The sequence below is a fragment of the Suricata suricatta genome, chromosome 7, assembly GCF_006229205.1.
Source record: "Suricata suricatta isolate VVHF042 chromosome 7, meerkat_22Aug2017_6uvM2_HiC, whole genome shotgun sequence".
Classification (NCBI taxonomy): Eukaryota; Metazoa; Chordata; class Mammalia; order Carnivora; family Herpestidae; genus Suricata; species Suricata suricatta.
Genome location: NC_043706.1, coordinates 48,697,747 through 48,722,025, shown reverse-complemented (window position 1 = coordinate 48,722,025; position 24,279 = coordinate 48,697,747). Strand labels below are relative to the sequence as shown.

At 43.0% G+C, this 24,279-nt stretch overlaps 1 protein-coding gene and 1 pseudogene across 1 annotated transcript; both read left to right on the top strand.

Annotated features, from left to right (window-relative positions):
* Positions 1-258: 258 nt before the first annotated feature.
* LOC115295851 (glutathione S-transferase A4) lies at positions 259-13,723 on the top strand. Its single transcript, XM_029944137.1, has 7 exons — positions 259-367; positions 1,238-1,347; positions 5,593-5,644; positions 7,217-7,349; positions 8,196-8,337; positions 10,446-10,577; positions 13,122-13,723. The coding sequence occupies exons 2-7, from the start codon at positions 1,261-1,263 to the stop codon at positions 13,242-13,244; spliced, it is 669 nt and encodes a 222-aa protein (XP_029799997.1). The 5' UTR covers positions 259-367; positions 1,238-1,260; the 3' UTR covers positions 13,245-13,723.
* A 9,275-nt stretch (positions 13,724-22,998) lies between these two features.
* On the top strand, positions 22,999-23,097 carry LOC115297304 (annotated as a pseudogene).
* The last annotated feature ends 1,182 nt before the right edge of the window (positions 23,098-24,279 follow it).

The window sequence follows — 24,279 nt, the reverse complement described above, 5'->3', positions numbered from 1 at the left end:
CGCGCATGAGCTATATAAACCTAAGCAGATTTTTGACTTTACGCATATGTCGAATTATCCTAGCCCTAACGGATCTCTAAAAGGGCTTTTTAACTAAAGTCCTGATCTAATCAACACTCCAAAGGCCATTTCATTCCTCAAAAGTGCTACAATTGACTGAAAGTGGTTTGAATTCTAGCTATTCTCATATTATCCAGAATGCCTTGCAGATGGGTGGGGCATGCTAAATACTGCCGTCTCTATTGGTAGTGACTCTTCCCGGAGCCTCCCTCACTACAGCTCCTTCTCGCGGCCAGCTGGTCCCGTCTCGCTGCAGACAGCTGGCAGAGCGCTTTGTGAGGCTCCGGGGACTCCTAGCGGACTCCAGGTCTGTCTCCCTCCTGCTGCTCCCACCGCCCACTCCCCGGCCCTTCGCCTCTTCCTCCACTGTGCGTCCCAGCTCTCCCCCAACTCCCGTTCAGTCCCCCTCGTCTCCCTCCCTACGGTCCTTTGGCGCCTCCGCCTCCGTCTGGGCAGACGTGGGCCCCCTGGCTGGGCTGGGGTCATTCTTGGCTCAGTGTGCGTATTTTTCTTAACCCGCTCTGCGGAATCCGAACCCACTGGGTTCCGTGGAAGGCTAGCTCGGATCTTCCTGAAGCCCGGGCCGGCGTGGGCTGAGCGGGGTCTGGAGAAGCACGGGCGTCTGTAGTCTCGGGGGGCCGAGTCCGTGGCCTGGGCGCATTCCGGAGTCCGGAGGCTCACCTCCCTGCTGTCGCGGGGGATGTGCGGGACCCCGGGGAAGCTACCGCTGGCGGGACGACGGACGCACATTTTGCAGACAATAGTAGTGCTCGACTGGTCTGTCTCTCAGTATCTGTGATAATCACATGTGGCGATGCATGTGAAAACATGAATTCTTGCAAGGGTTCCAAAGGGTGCATAATTTATTCTCCGCGGTCCTCCGTGTCTTGCCTCACCGGACCGAATTTGAACATTTTAAGATTTTCAAGAGCAAAGTATATGATGTTCTGAAACGGTGAAGTACCGTGCGTCTGGCATAGACGTCTTTACAACAAACGGCCCCAGCTTCCCAAGATCCAGAATAAGAAATCATAAATAGAAATGGTATGGAAGCCAGGGTGGTTGTTTCTTTTAATATTTGAAAATCTGAATATTCATTTAGCCCTCGAGCACTGGGTTGAAGACATGAAATTAGACTGCAGGTGTGCGAGGAGCTGCGTATATTTGTTTTTTTCAGAAAGCCTTTTCTGAAAGGCCATCATGGCCACAAAGCCCAAGCTCCACTATCCTAACGGAAGAGGCCGGATGGAGTCCGTAAGATGGGTTTTAGCTGCCGCTGGAGTCGAGGTACCCTATATGCTGTTTCATTACAGATTTGTCGGACAACTTTGAGACTTTGGAAAACATAAACGCCGGAGTCCTGTTCTAGCCCTCTTCTTCCTTCCCCCCCCCCCCCCCCGCGCTCCCCAAGCATGTCAACCAGACATGCTTTGTTGAGTCAGAAAATTCCTTCCTTGCAAGGGTTTTTTCCTTTATAAATGGAATGTGGTAAATGGAATTCTGTTTTACTTTCCACTTTTACTTAATCGTGGATTCTGATCTGTCACCAAGAAGTATTAATAAGGAGAAAAGGAATGACCCTGAAATTTGCCAGTTACAACTTTTCTTAATTATACAAGCTGTAGGTAAATTTCCTCTTCACTTCAGTGGCCTCTGCATATGTGTAGGCATTGGTCCACAGTGGTTTTGTCTTTCCTTTTTATTCTGCTTTTTCAGTGTTTTATTTATGGAAATGTTCTAGTGGGTTAGGAAGGTTGGGGAATCATTGGCATAAATTTCCCTCACCCATTTTCAACAGTGATTTGCTTTGTGCTAATCTTATTTCACGTATCTCCTCCAATTTGTTTTGTTAGAGTATTGTAGTTTTATCTCTAAAAGGTAAGGATTTTAAAACAAAGCCATAATACCATAATCTCACCCAACAAAACTAGCAGTTCCTTACCAATATCTTAACAGTCTGATTGCCTCAAACAGGTCTTTTTATAGTAAGTTTATTCCAGTCTGGGTTTATATCATGCCCACACATCACATTTGCTTAGATTTCTTTGAGGATTTGTATAATCTGTAACAGTTTCCTCTGCATTGTTTAAAAATACGCTTTAGATTTGGGAATAATTTTAAATGTACAGCAAATTTATAAAGACAGTAGAGTGTTCTGTACAGCCACTCAGTCTCTCCTGATGAAATCTTACATAATCATGTCAAAACTAAGAAATTAACAATGGCATATGACTAACCTACAGATTATTTGAATTTAATTAGTTTTGCCAATAACATCCTTTCTCTTCCAGGATCCCACATTATACTTAGTCACTATGTTCCCTTAGTCTCTCTCAATCTGTGACAGTTTCTCAGTCTTTTATTTCACGATCTTGACAGTTTTGAAAAGTATTGATCAGGTGTTTGTGGAATTCTCCATAGTTTGGGTTTGTTTGATGTTTTCTCATGACTGGACTGGGGCTTGGGGTTTAGGGGAAGAACAGCACAGAGGTCAAGTGCCCTTTTCATTGCATCATATTAGGGTTGCTATTAACAGGAGTTATCACTGGTGCTGTTAGTCTTGATCACTTGGCTAAGGCAATGTCTGCCAGATTTCTTCATTATAAAAGGGCTTTTGTTCCCTTTATTGTTTGGAAATAAAATCATTAAGTTCAACCCACGCTCAAAAGGATGGGAATTAAACTCTACCTCCTGGAGGAGGCAGCATCTGTGTTTAGAAATCTTACATAGGGAGATTTGATTTTTTTCTTGTCCATTTATGTATTCAATCATTTATTTATATCAGTGTGGACTTAAGTATATAGTATTTATTTTATGCTTTGGCTTATCATCCAGTAATGCTTTCTTGCTCTAATTGTCCCACTTTAGCTACATTACCTCTTTCAGGTTGGCTTCTGCGTCACACCTGTGCACATGGCTCCTTTCTCCCTTTTCTTTTTTTCCCTTCAGCTCTTTCTTACTTTCTGACACTACAAGACGCTCCGGGCTCATCTTGCATTTCCTGTGCCCTGGACTTAGAATCTGGTATTTTTCCAAGGAGCCCTGGTCCCTTTTATTAGCAAATGGTATTAGCAACCAACAGCTGAGTGCTAAGTGTCTGCATCTGTTTTTAGTGCCATTTATTTGTGGAAGAAACTGCCCTGTAGAATTTCCCCCCTTCTTGATTTGATGGACTTACCCTCGTTTTAACATATTCTTTTATTCTCTGTATTTCCTGTAAGCTGCTAGTTGGACCCAGAGATAGGATCAAATCCAAGCTCCTTTTTTTCTATCTCTAAATCTTGTTTTTTTCCCTACCAGACTCCATCATAGGGATACAGGGATACTGGGTACATATTTTTATTATATGACATCAAGGGATGCATGATGTCTGACTGTCTCCTTTTCAGCAGCGCTGGGCTTCATCATTGTGTTCTGGTGAAGTCAGTCTGGATCCCTGCATAAGGTTTCCCCCATCACCTTCTCAACTAGGGATTTTAGCAGCTATTTTCATCACCATTCCTAGGGATTACAAAATGGTGGTTTATCTATTTCTGTTTGTCATTTTATCTGAATTAATGGTGTTTCTCTTCTGAAGAGTAATTTTTCACTTAACTATTTAATGACCTTGAACGATAGCCCCTATGAGAAGGGTAAGGTAAATGTGTGATATAGACTTTTTATTGATTTCCAGGATAATTAAGCATTACCCTAGTAACCTCCAAAGATGGCAAATGAGGGTTGTTGAGTTTGCAGTTTTGTGTTGTTTGGTTGGTTTTAGTTTTCGTTTATGTGCATGTCATTATAACTCACCATACAGTGTTTTACAGTTTTCTAAATGAGTTGATAATCATTTTTGTATACAAATTCTGACTTCTGACTTCTCTTGAGAAATTTGAAGATCTGATGATACTGGCCCTCATTTGCAGAGGGCAGTAATTACTCAATCTGACTAAGGAAGGACTTCTACCATAGATGGACTTTCTAGTTCATCAGAGACCCCATTTCTCCCCCATTGTCTCAGGATATATTTTTTTATGGTGTTAAGACAGTGAAAAAAAATTCTTCATCCTATGACCTGAGCCTGGTTGGCTTATTGATGTCACCTCTCTTTTCCCTACATGCTTCTGAGTTTGCAGTTCTGGCTTATTGAATAGGTTTGCAATGGATATCTTATTTGTGCATTTAATACAATCCTTTCTCAAATCATCTCTCTTTCCAATCCTCATTCTACCTCATGCCTCCTACTCTCCTACATATAAGTCAAGATTCTTGGTGACAGCAGTAGAAAACCAACCCTAAGTAAGTGCGACAAAAAAAAAAAGAATGTGGGTCATGTGACCCACCTCCCCTAGACCAGTCAAAGCAGGCAGGTGGGTGAGGTAGAGGAATTAGCCCAGCGGTCCGAGCCCACTCTTCCAACCAGTGTGGAGGGACATGTGTAAAGGAAAAACTGACTCATGAACTCCCACACGACTTGGAAACCAAATTCCATATAGAAGACTTATCAGAGAAGGGCTACCTGGCTAAAGTCCAATCTCTTTTAAATAACGATTTGTCCTTGGAGATTGGAGCTCACACTTGCAGTTGGGAAGTGACTGAATGGAAGTCTAGAAAAGGAGAGCCAGATAAGTGGTAAAGACCACAGAGTGGGAATGGCAGAGGCAAATCCCTCAAACTGTTGTTCTCAGACCTTGCACACCCAGGAGAGCCTTAAACACAAGCAAAACAAAAAGAACAGCTTTTCTGTAGGTTTGGAAGAGTCTCAGCCATTTTTATTACAGAGTGCCCCCTGTCCTGAATTTGCCTGATTTTCACCTTGTAGTTAGGTCTGGCAGTGTTTTTACAATGTCATTGTGTCCTTCTCACTGTGTCACAGCAGGAAGCACACGACATCTCAGTGTCCTCCAATGGGGAGCTAAGTTTGACCACTTGGTTAGATAAAAGGTGTGATCTCCAAATCTTTCCACCACCAAGATGCATTTTTCCTTTGTCATAATTAACTTGTGGGCTGATACTTGAAGGCTGTTTGAATATTCTGTGCCCTGTAACTCAGTGATTTCAGCATCCATTCTGTTCCTTTTCAGAATCAGTTGTTACATTGTAGGCTATAAATTGGTGATCTTCTAATTTTATCATTAGCGCTAATTCTTCTGTAAAAAAAAAAAAGAGCTTTTCCTTCTGCCTTGTTGAATATCATCACTTAAGGACACAGGGATGTTTTGGTTTGGAGCGTGTGATGATCCCTAAGTGACATTACTCTTCTGATGCTTGAATTGTCCCTAATTTGACTAAGGACTCCCCTTCAGGCAGGGTTCTGCACCTTTGCCTTTGCCGTATCTCATTGGTCTTGGAGCTCTTCCTTGCTTTCTCATATACCAGCATCCCCCTTTTCTCCCAGGAATCCCCGTTCCTGTGAGTGATACAGGGAACCCAAGATGTGGGTGCTAAGTGTGCTCTTTCTGCCTCCGAGACAGTTTCGCTTTGTATTTTCAGTCCTGATCCTGTAATGATCTGTGCCTTCATGGGGGGTATCTTTTTTTTTTTTTTTAGTTTGATGAAGAATTCTTAGAAACAAAAGAACAGTTACAGAAGTTGCAGGATGGTGAGTATGGAAATGAAACAACTGTTTGGTAACGGTGATTTTTCTTTTAAGAACCGATATTTATGGGGAAGGTCAAAGATGCTGCTGACACTGAACTCTCAGAACAGTGTCCTAACACCAGGGGATAGAAACAGGTGTACTTGCTTTCCTCTGAGCTAAAGGGAGTGAACCGTCAGGTAAACAGCCCTTCTCCATCCATTTCTCCTCTGCCTGCCTTCCTCTGATCTCTTCTCCCCCTTTTTTTCCTCTCTTCATCCCTTCCCTCTTCATCTCCCCCATCTTGCTCTCTCCAAATTGTCTAAGCCATCAGTGCCTGCTTGAGTATGCAGACAGAAGTCCCCATTTACACCGGGCCACATGTTTGCAGTGAACACTAAACAGAAATGAATTCAATGAAAGCCCGCCCCGCTTTGACTCCTGATCACCCCCACTCTCCCCACACCCAGGCTCCATGAGGAATACCTAGTGACTCTTTAAGTAGCCTCCATTCCAGCCAGCAGCAGGGTCTCCAGACCCAATGAAGGCTCCCCCGAGAGGGACCAACTGTAATGTCATCCTTCCTGTGTGACACTGGCCTCATGTCACTAGGCATGTGTTGAATACTCATTTCCCCCAGACGCTCATGTACCCCCAGTTCTTGAGCCCCTCGAGGCCGAGGCTTTATCCTACATTTGCATCTCTCCCCAGGGCTTAGTATGTGGAAGTGTCTGACACAGGTTTGACAAGCAATGGGGTTGGTTTTTGATCCGTGACAGCAGACTTGGTGGTCTGTGGCTGTGGAAGAGAAAGCCCAGTGAGTACACGAGTGTCAGTTGGTGACTTAGGTTTTATGATCAGATTGTCTGAAGCAGTGCAATCAGTAGAACATTCTATAGTGATGGAAATGTTCTTTTATTTTTTAAAATGTTTTATTTATTTTTGAGAGAGAGAGAGAGACAGAGTCCAAGCAGGGGAGGGGCAGAGAGAGGGGAGACAGAATCTGAAGCAGGCTCCAGGCTCCAAGCCATCAGCACAGAGCCCAGTGTAGGGCCCGAACCCATGGACTGCGAGATCATGACCTGAGCTGAAGTCGGATGCTTAACCAACTGAGCCACCCAGGCACCCTGGAAATGTTCTGTTCCCAGTCCGATGTCATAGCCGCTAGCCATACATGCCCACTAAGCACTTGAAATGTGTGTGCCATGCTTGAGGAATGGAATTCTAAATTTGGCAAAATTTTGATTAATTTAAATGTAGGTTTAACTAGACACACAGCTCCTGGCTACCGACTGGGTTGGCCAGCGCAGCTCTGAAGAAATATTTTCACCATGTTCTTCCCTGACCCTTGTCACAGTGAGTGGGTATTTTTCCTGGTGTGAGCATGAAAAAAAAGGTCTCTAACAGGGCTTGTTTTCAGGCTTCTTTGGTGGTTAAATCTGCTACCCTGAATGAAGTTGAGGTCATCTGCCATCAGGGAGCTTTATACTGTTCCCGAGGCTCTGGCCCCACTGTCCTTTGTCATTTCAGTAGGTCATGTTCAGGGGTTGGGGGACAGGGAAGAGATCAGTCCTCACTCTGGGCTTCCATTCTCAGGTAACCACCTGCTGTTCCAGCAAGTGCCGATGGTTGAAATCGATGGGATGAAGTTGGTGCAGACCCGCAGCATCCTCCACTACATAGCGGAGAAGCACCACCTGTTCGGCAAGGACCTCAAGGAGAGAACCTTGTACTGTGGCCCTCTCGAGCGTTCTCGCTTGTCACTCACCGACACCTTAGCCGATGAGCTGTCTCTACAGCACGCCCCATCTCCTCTATGTCTTGTGTCCTTAGACTAAACCGGGAACAAAAACCAGGTGGAAAATCAGTACAGAGAGTCTGGGTAAAATAATAGACAAGAACTGAGTTCAGAGACTGGATCCTCTATTTGGGGTGTGATCGTTTCAGGTTTCAACATCTTGAAATACTTTTTACCTTTCTTGCAAATTTATTATCACTGAGTATTAAGAACAGGAGGCTGCTGTGACATTCAAGGCCAGGGAAACTGCCTTGGTTATAATTTGGATTATATTTTTGAATTCAGAGTCTGGTGGTTGTACTTACTAAGATGCGTGATCCAGGGCAAAGTGCTGAGTTCCACAGTCCTGCTGCGTGTCCTGTACAATATATTCATAGAATGTACTTGATAATTTCATTGGAATCAATGAAATATTGGGTAGAGAGTGTTTAGCACCGTGCCTGGTACACACCCAGCATTCCATAAGTGATAGCCACTATTTTTCTAAATGTGAAATTCTGCCCACACCAAGCGTGGGTCCTGGAGTAAGGGTAGACGATCAGGGGCCCCAGAGAGGGGGATGTCATGACTATATGCTTTCTGATCTGTGACAGATTGCTCCAAATTACAACTAAGATTGGCTTTGCATCTTTGCTCTTGAGCCAGGTATAGATACATGCTCTTGGGTCCTTAGATCGCCAGAGCCTTACGAGAAGACACTCTGAATTCTTAGTTGTGGAAGCTGATGAGTTGACAGAAGGGGAAACTAAGGAAACTGTTTTGTTGTGTTGTTTTCAGGATTGACATGTACGTGGAGGGGACGCTAGATCTGCTGGAACTGATTATCATGCATCCTTTCCTAAAACCAGATGACCAACAAAAGGAAGTGGTTAACATGGCCCAGAAGGCTATAATTAGATACTTTCCTGTGTTTGAAAAGGTAGGTGGCGGAGCAGCCCACGAACACGGCCTGGCCAGAGTACAAGGGAGCTGTCCCTGACCCCCCGCGCTGCTCTGGGCAGTGGAAAGCGGAGCCCGCTGCACTAACCTTGTGGGTTCCTGAGAGCAAAGCCAGGGTGTCTTGAAGCCCCTCAGGCTCCACTTGGACCATGTTATCTGGAAATCTGGGAAAAACATGGGGTTCACCACATGTGCGCATTATTGTTCACCAGTGCCCACCCTGTGTGAGATGCAGAAAAGCAGAAACTACCTAATTCCTGCCTTCTTTCATCCCGCAGACATTTGGGGAGGGGCCATGTATGTCAACATCCTGACAGTGTGGTGTGATGAGAAGATCACTACTGTTTTATGTCTCTCCCCTGTGCTCTCTTTGCTTCCCGTTGGGTTATTTTCCTCATCTTATTAATATAACTGCTTTTCTGAGCTTCAGACTCCTCTTTTTCTCAACTAAGACCAATTGTTTAAAACAATTTTTTTTAACGTTTATTTATATTTGAGAGAGACAGAGCGTGAGCTGGGGAGGGGCAGAGAGAGAGGCAGACACAGAATCAAAAACAGGCTCCAGGCTCTGAGCTGTCAGGACAGAGCCCACCAATGCGGAGCTCGAACCCACAACCCATGAGATCATGACCTGAGCCAAAGTCGGAAGCCCAACCGACTAAGCCACCCAGGCGCCCTAAGAGCAATTGTTTTAAATGTTTCAGTTAAAAAAAAAAGAAGAGAGCATAAACGTATGCAATTGGCAAATCTCTGGCCAATTTCGTGGAATTAGATATAAGAAGGAGAGGTATTCTGTGGGTTTTTCAGTCGCTTGGTTTCATGGTCTCTCACTCACAGACACTTTGCAAATGTAAATTATGATAATATAGAAATGCTTGTGACCAGAGAGGAAGAGGTGCCTTGGTGAAAGGTCACTGCTGGTTCTTATATTCCTATTGCCTGGACGAAGTCAGGGCTCCTCCCAACACATAAGCTAAAAATTTTTAGCTTTATCTTTTAAACTTTTATTGTTTTTTACACATAATGGAATGGAAGCACAGAGAGATTGAGGGACATGCCTAACGTGGGGAGCCGGGATTGGGAACCCGGCCTCTGCTTGCAACTCTGCATTCCCTTGCTCTCCCATTCTGGCTGCAGGAGCTATATTTGATTTGGAGTTGTATGTAGAGCGCCTGTCAGACACACACACACACACACACACACACACACACACACACACCCCTCGCACATATTCATACTCACTTGTGGGCATCCAAGAGTTCACTACAAAGGAGATCCCCCCCCTTTTCTACCACTGTTTCTTACTTCCTCCTGGTCATCATCTATCCCTGTGAATCTCTGAAGCGACATGCTGCCTTCACAACAGGAGTCAGGATGAGCACTTGTGCTCTTAGTTTACTCTGTCTTGGAAAATAAGAAAGGAAGCTTGCTTTTAAAAAAAAATTTTTTTTTCAATGTTTATTTTTGAGAGACAGAGACAGAATGCAAGTGAGGAAGGGACAAAGAGAGAGAGACAGAATCCAAACTAGACTCCAGGCTAGGAGCTTGACAGCTGACGCACAGAGCCTGATGTGAGGCTCGAACTCATGAACTGTGAGATCATGATCTGAACCAAAGTCGGATGCTTAACCAACTAATCCATTCAGGCGCCCTGGAAGCCTGCCTTTTTTTTTTTTTTATGGTTGTGTCTAGTTGATGATTGTGGGTCCCCATGTTTGTAGAAACACAGAGCCAGCAAATGAGAATAGAGTCCTTGGAGGGGACCTGTTGCTGACATTCCCCAGCCTCCTGAATCCGTCATCTCTAGTCATTTCTGTAGATACATTTATGGAATAGGTGTATCCTTTTAAAGCACTGGATGCTAAATCTAAAATTCAGATTTTCTTTCCCCTGCCAGTGTTTGATATAAAGCAGGTATTTAATGGTACTTCTGTTTCTACACCCTGTGTGTGTTCTCTCTCTCTGGTATGGGGAGCCTCCTCTTGATATTACCTATAAGATATGCAGAGATACTGCTCTGATTCAACAGTTTCATCAGTTTCCCTGTGTAAAGCATTGTCAACAATGCAAAACACTTATATCCTGCAGGTTTTAAGGGAACATGGGCAAAGGTTTCTCGTTGGTAACCAGCTGAGCCTTGCAGATGTGATTCTACTCCAAACCATTTTGGCTCTAGAAGAGAAAATCCCCAATATCCTGTCTGCATTTCCTCACCTCCAGGTAAGTGAAACCCCGTTTTGGGAGATTGGTCCAGAACTCTTAGGCCTTCCTTCCTTCAGTGTCTGACAGTTGGTTGGCTAGGGGTGCATGTGTCCTTTTTTAGATTCTAGTTAGTAAAATGAAATGAAAGTAGAGACTTGAAATGATTTTTCTGGTCCCCAGATCTCCCGCACTGAAAGATCATGTACCTGTGAAAGCAGTTTTATCTTAATTTTGTCCCATAACTATGCTCTTAAAACAAATTGCATACACAGTTTGCTAACAAACTTGCCTTGCGGGTAATCGCAGGGATGAGGCGTTCCTCATCTGTCTGTAATGTATATATACTGACAGGAGGGCTTCAGGGTCAACACCAAAAACAGCCTCTGCATCAGGATGTGTCTCCCATTCTCAGAAACACAACAAGTGTAGCTCCCATCTGTCCCCATACAACGCTGTAACAGTGTCATGGACAATCTTGCCTGTGTTGTACCTTCAATTTCCATGATTTATTTATTCCATAACTAGAAGCCTTTATCTCCACTCCACCCCCCATCTCGCCCCTGCCCTCTTCCTTCTGGCATCCGCCAGTTCGTTCTCTGTATTTATGTGTCTGTTTCTGTTTGTTTTGTTTTTTAGATCCCATGTATAGGTAAAATCATATGATACTTGTCTTTTTCTGACTTATTTCACTGAGCATAATACCTTCCAAATCCGTCCGTGTTGTCACAAGTGGCAAAACTTCATTCTTTTTTACGGCCAAGTAGTGTTCCATTGTATATATAAACCCACATCTTATATATCCATGTCTTCCTTATCCATTCATCTGTGGATGGGCACTTAGGCTGCTTCCATAATCTGACTATTGTAAAGAATACCACAGTAAACACAGGAGTGTGTGTATCTTTTCAAATTAGTGTTTTCATTTTCTTTGGGTAAATAGTAGTGAAATTACTGGATTGTATGGTATTTCTATTTTTATTTTTTTGAGGAACCTCCATACTGTTTTCCATAGTGGCTGTACCTAAATATAATTTTAATCTTCTCTGATGATATCAAGCATCAATATTAAAGGACTTTAATTTTTTTTGTGTTTATTTTATTTTTTGAGAGAGAGAGAGAGAGAGATGGAGCATGAGCAGGGGAGAGACAGAGAGAAAAGGAGACACAGAATCTGAAGCAGGCTCCCGATCTGAGCTGAATTTGGACACTTAACCAATTGAGCCACCCAAATGCCCCTTGGTATTAAAGGACTTTAGAATCTAACACCAGATCTAAGTTGAAATGAGGGTCCTTCCTGCATTGATTAAAGGGCATTTAAAAAAAGTCAGATACCACAAAAGTTTTATTATATGTTACAAATATGAACCTCAGATAAATAAAAATAATTATTATATGTTACAAATATGAACCTCAGGTAAATCTTTAAATGATAAATCCTATAAAACAAGATCCTAAATGTTAATATAGTACTTGAAATTAGATGATATAGTTAAAATAAGTAATAAAAAGAAAATTGTCATTTACATAGCTTTAATTGACATAATTATTAGCTTTTGTTAATAGCAGTGAAATAGGTATGTATGTTTATATATCTGTGTGCATGCTTAAGGCTATGCTTTGTATATTATAGACTTTTAATAAATAGTAGCTTTTTGAATAAATGACCTCTTTAAGAAATTAAAAAAAAATTTTTTTTGATGTTTTATTTATTTTTGATACAGAAAGAGACAGAGCATGAGAGGGGGAGGGGCAGAGAGAGAGGGAGACACAGAACTGGATGCAGGCTCCAGGCTCTGAGCTAGCTGTCAGCACAGAGCCCGACGCGGGGCTCGAATCCACGAATGTGAGATCTGACCTGAGCCGAAGTCGGAGGCTTAACCGACTGAGCCACCCAGGCACCCCAAGAAATTTTTTTAGAATAATTATATATGGTGGATATGCACTTCTTCATATGGTTCAAAATTTTTACCAGATTGAATAGACTTTTCTTCTCAATTACTGAGAATTGGTAAGATTTGACTATTTGAATGGAAAATATGATTTCCATAAATATCTGGTATTGGTGTCTGAGCCCTAGGCCATAAAAAATGTGACTGGCCATCTCTCACTTATAGCCGGAAAGAGGATTCATTTGCTAATAGGAGTAAAAAAGCCCAAAGAAGCTGAATTTCAATTGTGCCATATGATGACTGTTTAAAATACTTTTATTCAAATGACTCATGCATTTTCTCTGAGTAGATTAGTATATTTAAGTTACTGATTTTTCCCTTTTTCTCTTTAAGCAAGCATTATAATCCTAATCTAAGTATCTTTTTTATTTTTCTATATCTGCCAAGAATTCATATCTTGGTCTTAACTGTGAGGTTTGCAGGGATGAAGCCCGGGCTAGACCCCAGCCATTGTGGGCAGATGTTGTAAACAGTCACACCAACATTTCTGCTTCGGTTCCTGTCACAAATATGTGTTGCAAAAATGTTCATGGGCCGTTTTGCACAACTGTATTTTCACAGTAACTTATTACCTTTGCTGTTAACCTTGAACCGTTGTGTTTTCCTTTGTCAGGAGTTCACAGTGAAAATCAGTAATATCCCTACAATTAAGAAATTCCTTGAACCTGGCAGCAAGAAGAAGCCTCCTCCAGATGACATCTACGTGAGGACTGTCTACAACATCTTTATGCCCTAAGCTGTCCCCTCCACCTGTGAGTGTGAGCTAGCCCATAGAGATTGCTGTGTCCGCAGTAGCATCTTCACTGATGCTGGGCCGCTGCCACCCCAGCTCTGTCATGGTGCTATGTATAATTGTTCTTCAGTTGGGTCTTTCATGTCAAGATGTCTTTTAGATACATGGACTTTCTTTTTTGTTAATTTGGTCCAGTGAATAATTGTTACGTGACCTTTCTCTGAACACCTTTTTTGGAGAGGCTGACATTAAGTTAGATCTGATGTGGTTACTCATTTCCTGATAAGCAAGGATGGGCAGGATGTCAAGTTCTCCCTTGAGCTTCTTTTCTCCTCTCCTTATCATTTATTCTAAATGCCCTCCAATCTTCCAAATGTTTAGTGTTTAATAACAACAGACTATCTAGTGAATAATGCTATAAGAAGTCTGTGGTAGTAATGAAGGCAGTCATATTAGCCAAAATAAAGAATTTATAAATCATTGCCCTGTCGCTAGAATTTTTTTTAATTTAATTGTTTGGACTATATAATGCATTCCCATGGTTCAAAAATCAAAAAATATAACAAGGTATAGAGTTGTAAGTGTTCTTTTCAGCCCTGTCCCTGAGCTACCCATTTCTGTTCCGCATAGGCAAACACAGTTATCATGTTTTATATCCCTCTAGTTGTATTCGATGCATGCATAAGAAAATATAAATATATATTACTTGTATCTTCTTACTACCCAAATGGTTATTTGTAGGCTGCTGACTTTTTGCACTTCAGAACTAAAAGTACTGTTTATTAATAGTCCATTTTTTTAAGTAAACCCTTTTTTAAAGTTTATTTATTTTGAGAGAGAGAGAGAGAGTGAGCAGGGGAGGGGTAGAGAGAGAGAGGGAGAGAGAGAGGGAGAGAGAGAATTCCAAGCAGGCCCTATGCTATCAGCACAGAGCCCAATGAGGGGCTTAAACTCATGAACCGTGAGATCATGACCTGTGCTGAAACCAAGAGTTGGACGCTTAACCAACTGAGCCACCCAGGCGCCCCTATTTTTAAGTACACTTATTAATTAAAGTATAACACACACACTAAGGTAAGTATATCCTGATTTTATAGTGTAATGAATTGCCACAACGTGAACATTTCGATGTAACCACCACTCAAATCAAGAAATAAAACATCAGCACCTCAGAGGCCCCCCCAAATAGTTTTTGTATACATAAGTGCAATCATATGAAAATCGATTTTTCTGCTGTTTACATTTTCTACTTAATAATTTTATGCCAAGAACATATACACTTGTTATACCACTGTATTAATACTGCTTTAAACATGTGTTGATTTATTGCTCAGATATTAATTGAGTACAAATTATAAGCCAGGGAGGGTGTCAGGAGGCAGAACCCTAAAATAGAGCCCCTGCTCTGGAAAAATTCACCACGCAGTCAGGGAGATAGATGTGTAAACAGCTGAAGTAATTTTGGAAAAGGAAGAGTTGCTGCTTTTAGGGTATCTGATATTTCAGGAATTAAAAAAACAAGGAAAAGCAAGTTTTTGATGAGAGTCTTAGAGAGGACACACTCATTTCTTACTGCAGGAGGGGCTTTTGCCCAGATGTAAAAAAGCAAACAACAGCCATGAGGTGATCATTAATGCCTATCTTAATCAATGCAAGTACCTCAGTAGAGGAGAATCAAGCGCACGCATCAAGGTGGTTATCCGTGTTCCCATGTCCACAGTGTGGGCTTCTGTCATCCCTGTGATAGTTAGAATTGCTGGAAGAGCAATGGCTTGGTGGCAGGTGCAGTGCCAGACTGGCCTGAGGAGTAATGATGGGCCAGGCTGCTGCTTCTGAGGGGGAGGCACCAGCTCCCGGCAGTCTCTGAGAGCAAAAGCCAATAAGAGGAAAACAGGGGAGTGTATAGTACAGTACCTGTCACCCAAAGACAGGTCTGCCCTTTGCTTCTGGGATTTGATGTCTAAACCCTTGGAATATCATGCCCGATGGGAACGCCTATTTGCCTGGAGGAATTGGATCAGCCAGATAATAACTACATAATTAAGGGTGAGGCCTTTGAGCCACACCAACAATACAGTATAGGGTGGGGCTTTGGGTCACGTGTCTGCTCAACTTTGTGATCAGCCATATGGGCAGTCAGTGGTGCCCATATGATGGAGCGTTCTCCACCCCTCCAGTCCTCCCCCCCCGCCCCACCCACTCACCCCCCCACCCTGTCCCCAAATTCTGGACTCAAGGCGGTACTCCCACATGGTTGTCAGGAGGAGTTAACGCTCTCCATGACTACACAGGAAGAGGACATCCAGAAGTTCTGTGTTTGGAACCCTCCTGGATTCTGCCCTATGCATGTCTTCCCCTGGCTGATTTTCATCTGTATCCTGTGCTTGTAATAAACCACAGCTGTGACTATAATAGCTTTCAGCGTGTTCTATGAGTTTTTCTGGCACATTGTGGAACTTAGGCTGGTTTGGGGGCACCCTTCAACTTGGTGTCAGAAATCAGGGTGGTCTTTTGGATTGCTCCTAGCCTCTTCAGGGCAAAGAAACATGTCATACTCATGTGTAGATTAATTTATGTGTAGGAAGCAGACAGTGACTTGATAAGGCCCAGGGGTCTGCACAACTGAGTTTTGTGGGATGGCAGAAAATTCGCACTGTTTTGTACTATTATTTTAGTGTGATTTTACTATGCAGTGCCATTGCCTGGTAATATGTAGCCCTTAAGCCTTTTTGTAACTGGTGAGTTTTAATTCTTCAACACCAGGGGGCCCTCAAGCCTGGCTCTGAGAAAACCAGAAGGAAAGGTTGGCTTCTGAATGAGAGGATTAGAGAAAATAAATAGAAGAGGCCATGCTGTGACAAAGGAAGACCGGTTCCTGTGTCTTTCCTGCTCAGGGCTACATGACCTTCTATTGTGCGGTTCTCCTCCTATATTGAAAACAAGTTTCCCCCCTCCCCTGTCCTGCCTCAGGTGGCATTACCCATTTTGTCACTGTCCCTTTTTGGCCCAGGCTCCTACCCTTAGGTCTCAGCCCATGGCACCCCACCCCCATTTTCATGAGCCACCAGACTCTGGTAATTGAGTAAGAGGGTCAGGCACAAGAAATCGTTCATTCTCTAAAACAGCAGCATGGTAGAGGGTTCAGGGCTGACCCCAAGCCCATGGAATAGGAGGCTCATTGACTAAAGCCACAGCATGTAAACCAACAGGTAAAAGTGCCTAGCCCTATATGGGCTAGTTGTAGAGGCTCTAGTGTCTGGACACAAGAGAAGGTGCAGCACTTAATGATTCTGGGACCCAGCGCAAGCCATTCAGAAAGTCTGCAATACAGATTTACCACTATGCAAAGACCACTTTCAAATAACACTATACTGCCCACTGGACAGTGCAGGTATCTTATAACAGTATTCCTGATTCCTTCCTCTGGTCCCTTATAACATTTGTGTCATAGATGTCACTTATCCACAAGTTATAATCATATTGTTGCTACTATTATTTGTAACACACGACATTTCCTTGTTCATATATTTATAGTGCCTGTCTTTCCCAACGAGAATGTAAGCACCATGAGTGCAGGAATCGGGGTTCTCATGCCCGCCACTGTAGACCCAGGGCCTAAAGCACAGACTGGCACAAAGCGGTACTCAGTAAGTATTTGTTCAATGCACCAGTGGAATTTTACTTTCTTCTTACTTGGGCAACTTGATGCACTCTCAAATGCACAAACAACGGATGTAAAGTGAAACCCCAGAGGTGCATACAAACTGGAAGTGCTGGTTGACTAATCCCTTGAGTTGGGTGGAGCATCAAAGGGAAAGGAAAGGGCCATAAACCCTCACTTGATCTCTCTGCAGCACTCCAAGACAAGAGCCAAGAAGAGATAAGGTTAGTGGTGAATTTCTTCCATGCTGTTCTTGGGTTTGGCTGGACAGTTCTATTTTGTGGTTAAATTTGCAGCTTACAGTCAGCAATTGTTTTAACTTTGTGGTTAATTTAATGCCTAGGATTTTAAACTTGCCTATATCAAATAAAAGGAAAATATTTTTTATGCAGAGTAGATCTGTACATGGAAAAGAGATAGCAAATTTACATTTAGACAAGAGCTTTTGGAGACTTTCTTGCCTATGTATGATATACATGTCACACATTAAAATGCCCCCCCCAAGCCCATACTGCACAGTAAACGTAATTTAAGAAATAAGTATGTAAGAGTCAAGTGGTGTTTCAGTTGATTGGTGGAAATAACACACTTAAGTAGAGTTGAAGCATTTACCAAGTTTTGAACCATCGATCTTTTTCCCTTCAGGCAAATCTCCTACTTCTGTACACAGTTGAAAAAAACACAGGTGACCCCCACTCTGTGCAGTGGTATCTAACAGACAGAGTAAATCTCCTCCATCTAGGGTCTACTCTACGTAGGTTTGGAAGATATAATCCAATCTGACACGGAGGTGGGGTGAGGGGTTGGGGGGGGTCTTCCTCCAAGGTCCTGCTTCCCTGGGGGTTTGTGCTAAGTTGAGAAACAGGAATCTCTCCCTAGTCAAGGCCTGATATTTTTTTGTAGGACTTGCCCTGATATTTAAACAGCAACAGGCCAGAGGGTGCCCTACTTTGTTCATTCCTGTAGCAGCCTCAATCACCGGGTGGGCAGCTGAATGTCTCTTCCTTGGCTCAGATATATATTTCACTGAAGTTTATAAGCCTTGGGGGTGTAAGTTGACCTCTTGTTAGTTTTGGCAACATAAGTCAATCCATTAGTCCCACTAAAACCTAATGGAAAGGAAATACAGTTTCTGAAATATTTAGGAAATATATGTTTCTGAAATATAGGGCTCTTTGGAGAAATTGCTTATCATGTGAGGTCCCTAACTACCCTATTACAGAAGTAACTCCCACCCTGCCCCACCCAGGAATATCATTTGGCTGTTTGTGTATTAAAAGTGTCAGATAAATACTTGAGCTGTTTTTTGGAGGGGCTAATTCCATGTAAGAGGCTTACCTTTTGATAACATGTCAAATTCAAGTAACCAACATGTCAAATCAACTAATTAAATATTTTGCTAATTGGTCATGTTAGGAAAATAGAAGAGAGAATTCCTAGTCAATTACAAATGGACTGTAATTTTGAGCCTATATTTAGTTATACTTTAAAGCCATACTGAAAGTCTAGGTTATGCTGTTAATATTGCTATTTTCCAACTTTAACATATTCTTTGTCTGAAACATTGTCAGCTTAAGGATAAATTGATGCTACATCTTTCCAGTCTAGCAAATTTAAGTTCTGTAGGGGAATACAGGGTTATGTAGGAGAAATTTGGGTCTTTTTGATTGTTTTGTTTTGTTTTTGTCTCAGTGATACATTTTGATTTACTGGTTGTAATGAATATAGGTCATTTTGATCCACTGGAGAAGCCAAAGTAAATGTTACAAATATTTCTCTTAATAACAGACAGAATCGACATCTTGAATTCTGGCCCAAAACATCTGCTAAAACTGGCAGCTTCTTAAATTAGCTCCTTAAAACTTTCATTATCCTAAAAATTCAATAAAAGCCTGCCTTTTGCCTAACTGTTCAAATAACAGAAAATTGTGTGTTTTGCCCCAATTATCCAGAAAGGCTGTTAATGTTGTCAGTAGAATTTCACCTCAAAAAGATTGCCTGTTTTCTCAAGGTGGGTGTTCAGCAGTTGGGAGTGTAGGGCAAAGAATGAAGACAAGAGAAGAGAAATAAGATCAGAAAGACTATTAAAACTGGAAGAAATGAAGATTATCAAATTCTGAACCAACTCCCTGTTTGATAGTTCAGGCCAGTGACATTTCTTCCAGACCTGTCCCAGGATTGGAAGAAAGCTATACATCTGGTACTTGGTTAAACTTGGGGATTGAAGAAGCATTATATCTCTTCAAAGGGGGTCGACAGAAATGTATTTAGCCTGGGAAATTCACTTACAATCATTCCAACTCCCTCTGCCCTTCTTTTTCTCTATTCTTAGCCACACGCAACTCCAGCACTTCACCATTTGCTCACCCTACTTTTTTAAGGTTCATTTTCTGTAATTTATGTCTGCACAACAGTTCCTGAGAAGAATGAGCTAGGGCCACACACTGAGCCCCAGATGCGGTTGTGTTAGGTTTACACTCCAGGCCTGGCTTCTCAAAGTTCATTTTAATATACAAGTGATCGTCTAGGGCTCTTATGTAAAATGTAGACTCTGATTCAGTAGCTCTGACCAGGGACTTACAGTCTGCATTTCTAAAAAGCTCCAGGTGAAGCTGATGCTGCTGGTCCAAAATTACACTTCTGGAGAATGCCTTCTCCTTTCAGAAGCAAATTTTACTTCTTTTCTCCCATATGAATCTTACTGCAATCTGGAGACAGAAGACGTGTGTGCCTACATGTGTGCGCGCCTGTCATTTTTTGAGTCCTTACTATGTTCAGCAATTTGCACACATTATCTCATTTCTCCCTCATAATTATCCACGTGAATTAGGAACTATTAGTCTTATTGTATAAATGAGGAAACTGAGGCTCAGAGACATTAAAAAACTATTTCAAGTGAGAAACAGAGCTAATATGTGAACTTAGGTCTTTGCTTTTATTGGTACCCAGGGGTAACTCAGTAGGAGGTCTTCCACACTTTCTAAAAGGCTTGGCGCATATTTTTTTACCCACGTCCACACTCTTGACTATGTAAAGGTTGTGATGCTGTTGCCGCTGCTTTCTCCCGACCCTGTCTTAGGCATGGGCCCCTGGGGCTCTGAGTGGGGAGGGCATCCGATGGCGCATCTCAGTGAAGCTGCACACAGGTGAAGTTTGTGGGCCCCAATAGGTGGCTTTCAGTTCCCAATGCAATGTAATAAGCCCTGTGCAGGAAGCCTAGCTGGTGAACCAGGTTTGTTTAATTAAGGACATACATGATGGTCAATATTAGCAGCAGAAAAAGCAGACTTGAAGATTGGGGTGTGAATTTATGGTGAGTTCAACACCTCGGGTTCTGGATCTCCCAGTCGCTGTTGGCGAATGTCTGCATTTTGGGTGAAATCCAGGACATGCTGCTCTTTTGTTCTCTTCATTTCACATGAAAGGAACAAATATTTCCATTGTACCTGTTCCTTTCAGATTTGACAATATACTTTTATTTTTTTTAACAATGAGAATAATTGAGTTTACTTTCTGAAGCACAAACAAACTTGGTCTTCTATATTACCAAGCTGTGGTTTATTCTAATCTTTGTCCAAATTCATTAGAGGTCGAGGAAAAAGGATTAAAAGACTTGGTTTAGGTCCTTAACCTATAATGTGGGGCCGTAAGGGGCAGGGCTCAGAAAAGCTTATATTTATATGCTCATTCTGTATGGCTCTGTCCAATTCTTATAATACCATATTGTATTTTATTTTAAAACACTATTTAATTCTTTTAACTTCGTAGTCTGGATGTTTCCATCACTAGGTATGTTTGTAAGGGTTTTTTTTTAAGCTTATTGATTTTGAGAGAGTGAGTGCAAGCAAGAGAAGGGCAGAGAGAGAATCCCAATCCAACTCTGCACTGTCACCGTGGAGCCCAATGAGGGGCTTACCTATGAAAGATGGGGATAGTGTGGCACCTGGGTGGCTCAGTCAGTTGAACATCCGACTTCTGCTCAGGTCATGATCTCACTGTTCATGAGTTCGAGCCCAGAGTTGGGCTCTGTGCTGACAGCTCAGAGCCTAAAGCCCACTTCAGATTCTATATTTCCCTCTCTCTCTGCCTCTCCCCTGCTCATACTCTGTGTATCTCTCTCTCTCAAAAATAAACATTGGGGCACCTGAGTGGCTGAGTCAGTTGAGCATCCAACTTTCACTCAGGTCATGATCTCACAGTTCATTATTTGAGCCCTGTGTCAGGCTCTGTGCTGACAGCTAGCTTAGAGCCTGGAGCCTGTCGTCTTCTGATTCTGTGTCTTCTTCTCTCTCAGACCCTCCCCTGCTCACACTGTCTCTCTCTAAAACAAAAACATTAAAAAAAGAAACCCACAGCATTTAAAATAAATAAAAAAGAAAGATGGGGATAGTGACACACACTTGTCATCTGAGGATTGGACAAAGTTGGGCACCATGCCTGGCAGGGTGGGCCATAAATGAAGGGGGCCAGATCCACATCTGAGCCCTCAGCTTTTTCAGTGTTCATTCTCTCAGTGAAGCTAGGGTGGCTTTTTTTCCTTTTTATTTTATTTTTTTAGAGAGAGAAAAAGAATCTTATGCAGGCTCTGCGAGGAGTCTGGAGCCCAACATGGGGCTCACCTGAGATCATGACCTGAACCAAAATCAAGAGTCGGACATTCAACTGACTGAGCCATCCAGGTGCCCAAGGGTGGCTGTTCATCCATATTCTTGGTTATATACCAACAGTTTTCCCCTCTTATCCTCTGACCATGCCCCTCCCAGCAGAAAATACCACCAGAAGACCGTTCAACCTGAATTTTAAATGACCATTGCTTAGAAACAGCTTTCTGGAGGCTACCAGAGATGACCTTTTCTGGATCAAAGGCCTAAATCAAAGGATAACTTTCAGCTTTGGCTAACTGGGGTTGCGGGGGGATGGGGAGGGTAGGATAGGATCACCATAAAAAGGGCATTAGCTGGGGTACCTGGGAGGCTCAGTCAGTTAAGTGACTCTTGGCTTCAGCTCAGGTTATGATCTCATGCTTTTGTGAGTTCCCGCCCTGCACTGGGCTCCACACTGACAGTGCAAAGCTTGCTTGTGATTCTCAATCTCTCTCTCTCTCTCTCTGCCCCTCCCCCACTTGTGTTGTCTTTGTCTCTCTCAAAATAGATACACACTTTAAAAAAAAAGGGAGTGTTAGCAGGAGTTTCTATGTCCCATATTCTGTTACCATAAGATTTATTTCAAACAGAATTTAGACTGGTTGAAAGTTTCAAGGAGACAGAACGACAGGAATCAACCGAGACCAGCCCCAGCTAGATTCACAGCCTCATCCCCATCTGTCAGAGCAGGTGCAGAGGAGCCAAATTGGTTGGAGCTCCATGTGCTAAGCAGAGAATGGAGAGATAGAGCTCCTCAAGCTGGATGCTGGTATTTAACTTTACCAGTATTGCTTTCCTTTTGTCTGAAGACAGCAGGATGGACAGAGACCTGGAAGGGGTTCTCAGAGGGTTTGAATCATTTGTCAGTCACCCAGGGTTTGCTGTTGTTAATATTGCTGTTGTTTGTTCGTTTGTTTGCTTTGCTGCCTCCCTGTCACCACCTGAAACACGGCCCATGTGGATGTGAATTTCTCTAGTGCTGGAACCCACTGGGCATGCATGTCCTGCCGTGTCTTTGGCATGTTGGCAAACCGCTTCGGCCTCCTTCTGACTTCCAGCAGCGCTTGCATTTGCTCCTTAATCATCCTATGTGGGACCTGTAGGAGACCAGAGGATTCAGGAGCTACCTCACTGGGGAGAGGTTAAACAAGAAGGCATCATTTCCCTTTTTCCTCTTGCCATATTTTTCCTCTTGCCATATTTTATTGTAAGATTCATTCTAAGTTGTGTTAGTAGTGAGTTACTAGATGCAAACATGTTTCTCTACTCAGGGAATTTGGGTGTCTTTTTAATCACTGTTTCCCAAGACACTAAAAAAGTGGGTTTTTAGGAGCTCCTGACACTTTCAACACTCAATAGCCAAAGCGGCAACTTAAAAGAAATGAGTCTTAACAGCAACCCAACATGGGCAGTGAGTGCCGCCCAAAAGACCACCGCGGGAAAGGGACTGGTGTGGCTTTGGCAGCGTGTACACTAAAATTGGAGTATACAGGGATCAGCATGGCCCCTGCGTAAGCATGACATGCAAATTTGTAAAGTGTTCCACATTACAAAAAGAAAGAAAGGGACTCAGCTTTTCCAAGAGTTAAACTGTCAGTCCAACATAGAAGGAAACAGAATGGTTGTGGGCAACATGGCCACAAAACACCTGCAAGATTTCGTGAACCTGAGGATTCAGGTTATTAACAGCCAAATTCTTCATCATGAACCGAGCTACTGATGTTCTGACTTTTTACTTTCTTGTGAGTTTTCTCAGCATGGGCAGCGTCCTCGAGTGGAATCCCAGCTAAGACATGCTGTCTGGCAGTTTGGGGCTTGGTGGACAAAGGACCACGGCGAGGGCTGCCTTGGGAAGCTGAGGTCGGTCTCTCCGTCCAGGTCACCTAAGCACCCTCCCAGCCACAGCACCCATGTGCACTGAGTCAGCAGTTTGGCTTTTTTGCTGTTTCCTTGAAGCATGTGTTGTTGGTTAGGGGGTCAGGGAGGCGGATGTGGGAAAAGACAGGCGGTTCTGGGAGTTGGCGTAGAGCTTTAACATTCTCAAGCACCTTCAATAATCCTGCGACACAGGCAGGGGTCACTAGAGTAATAGCCACGGTGGCCCTTGCAGAAGTAAGGCAGAAAGTGCTATTAGGTATGCCTGCCTTACCACAATACTTTTCTTGAAAAGGCTGGGGGGCACCTAGTGTAATTCTTCCCAGTTACAGAGGAGGACATGCAGGCAGACAGACCTACTGAACTGGGCCTAGGCTTGTCCAGCTCCCTGGGAGCTAGAATCCTGGTCCTGACGAGGCCTGCATCTTCGTCTGTCTCAGCACTCAGAAAAGCCTTGTGACAGAAATGAAAGAATGCCCAACTCCCACGGAACATTTCAGTCCAAAGCGGCCCACTCCTTGCCACTGTTAGGAAAGATTTTCTTTTGCAAGGTTGTTCATGAAACCGTCATATTAACTCCTGGACCCTTTCTCGAAATACCCAAGACAGTCTCTCAAATCTACGGAATACCTTGATACTTTGATAAGCATAGATTGTTCTTTTTTTCTTACACTGTGAGATAGAACATACATACAGGAGAGTGCATTTATGTGCAGTTTAAAGACTATTATAAAGACTGATTATTAATTCTGTTTAAGGTACAGACCATTAGGGCACCTGGGTGGCTCAGTCGGTTAAGAATCGAACTTTGGCTCAGGTCATGATCTCATGGTTCATGAATTCGAGCCCCATGTCGGGC

What these genes read in the sequence shown, in the direction of transcription:
- LOC115295851 (XM_029944137.1), top strand. Translation starts at nt 1,261, where the DNA reads ATGGCCACAAAGCCCAAGCTCCACTATCCTAACGGAAGAGGCCGGATG. An exon ending in TAGCTGCCGCTGGAGTCGAG is followed by an intron (nt 1,348 to 5,592) that starts GTACCCTATATG and finishes TTTTTTTTTTAG; the next exon opens with TTTGATGAAGAATTCTTAGA. An exon ending in CTGCATTTCCTCACCTCCAG is followed by an intron (nt 10,578 to 13,121) that starts GTAAGTGAAACC and finishes TTCCTTTGTCAG; the next exon opens with GAGTTCACAGTGAAAATCAG.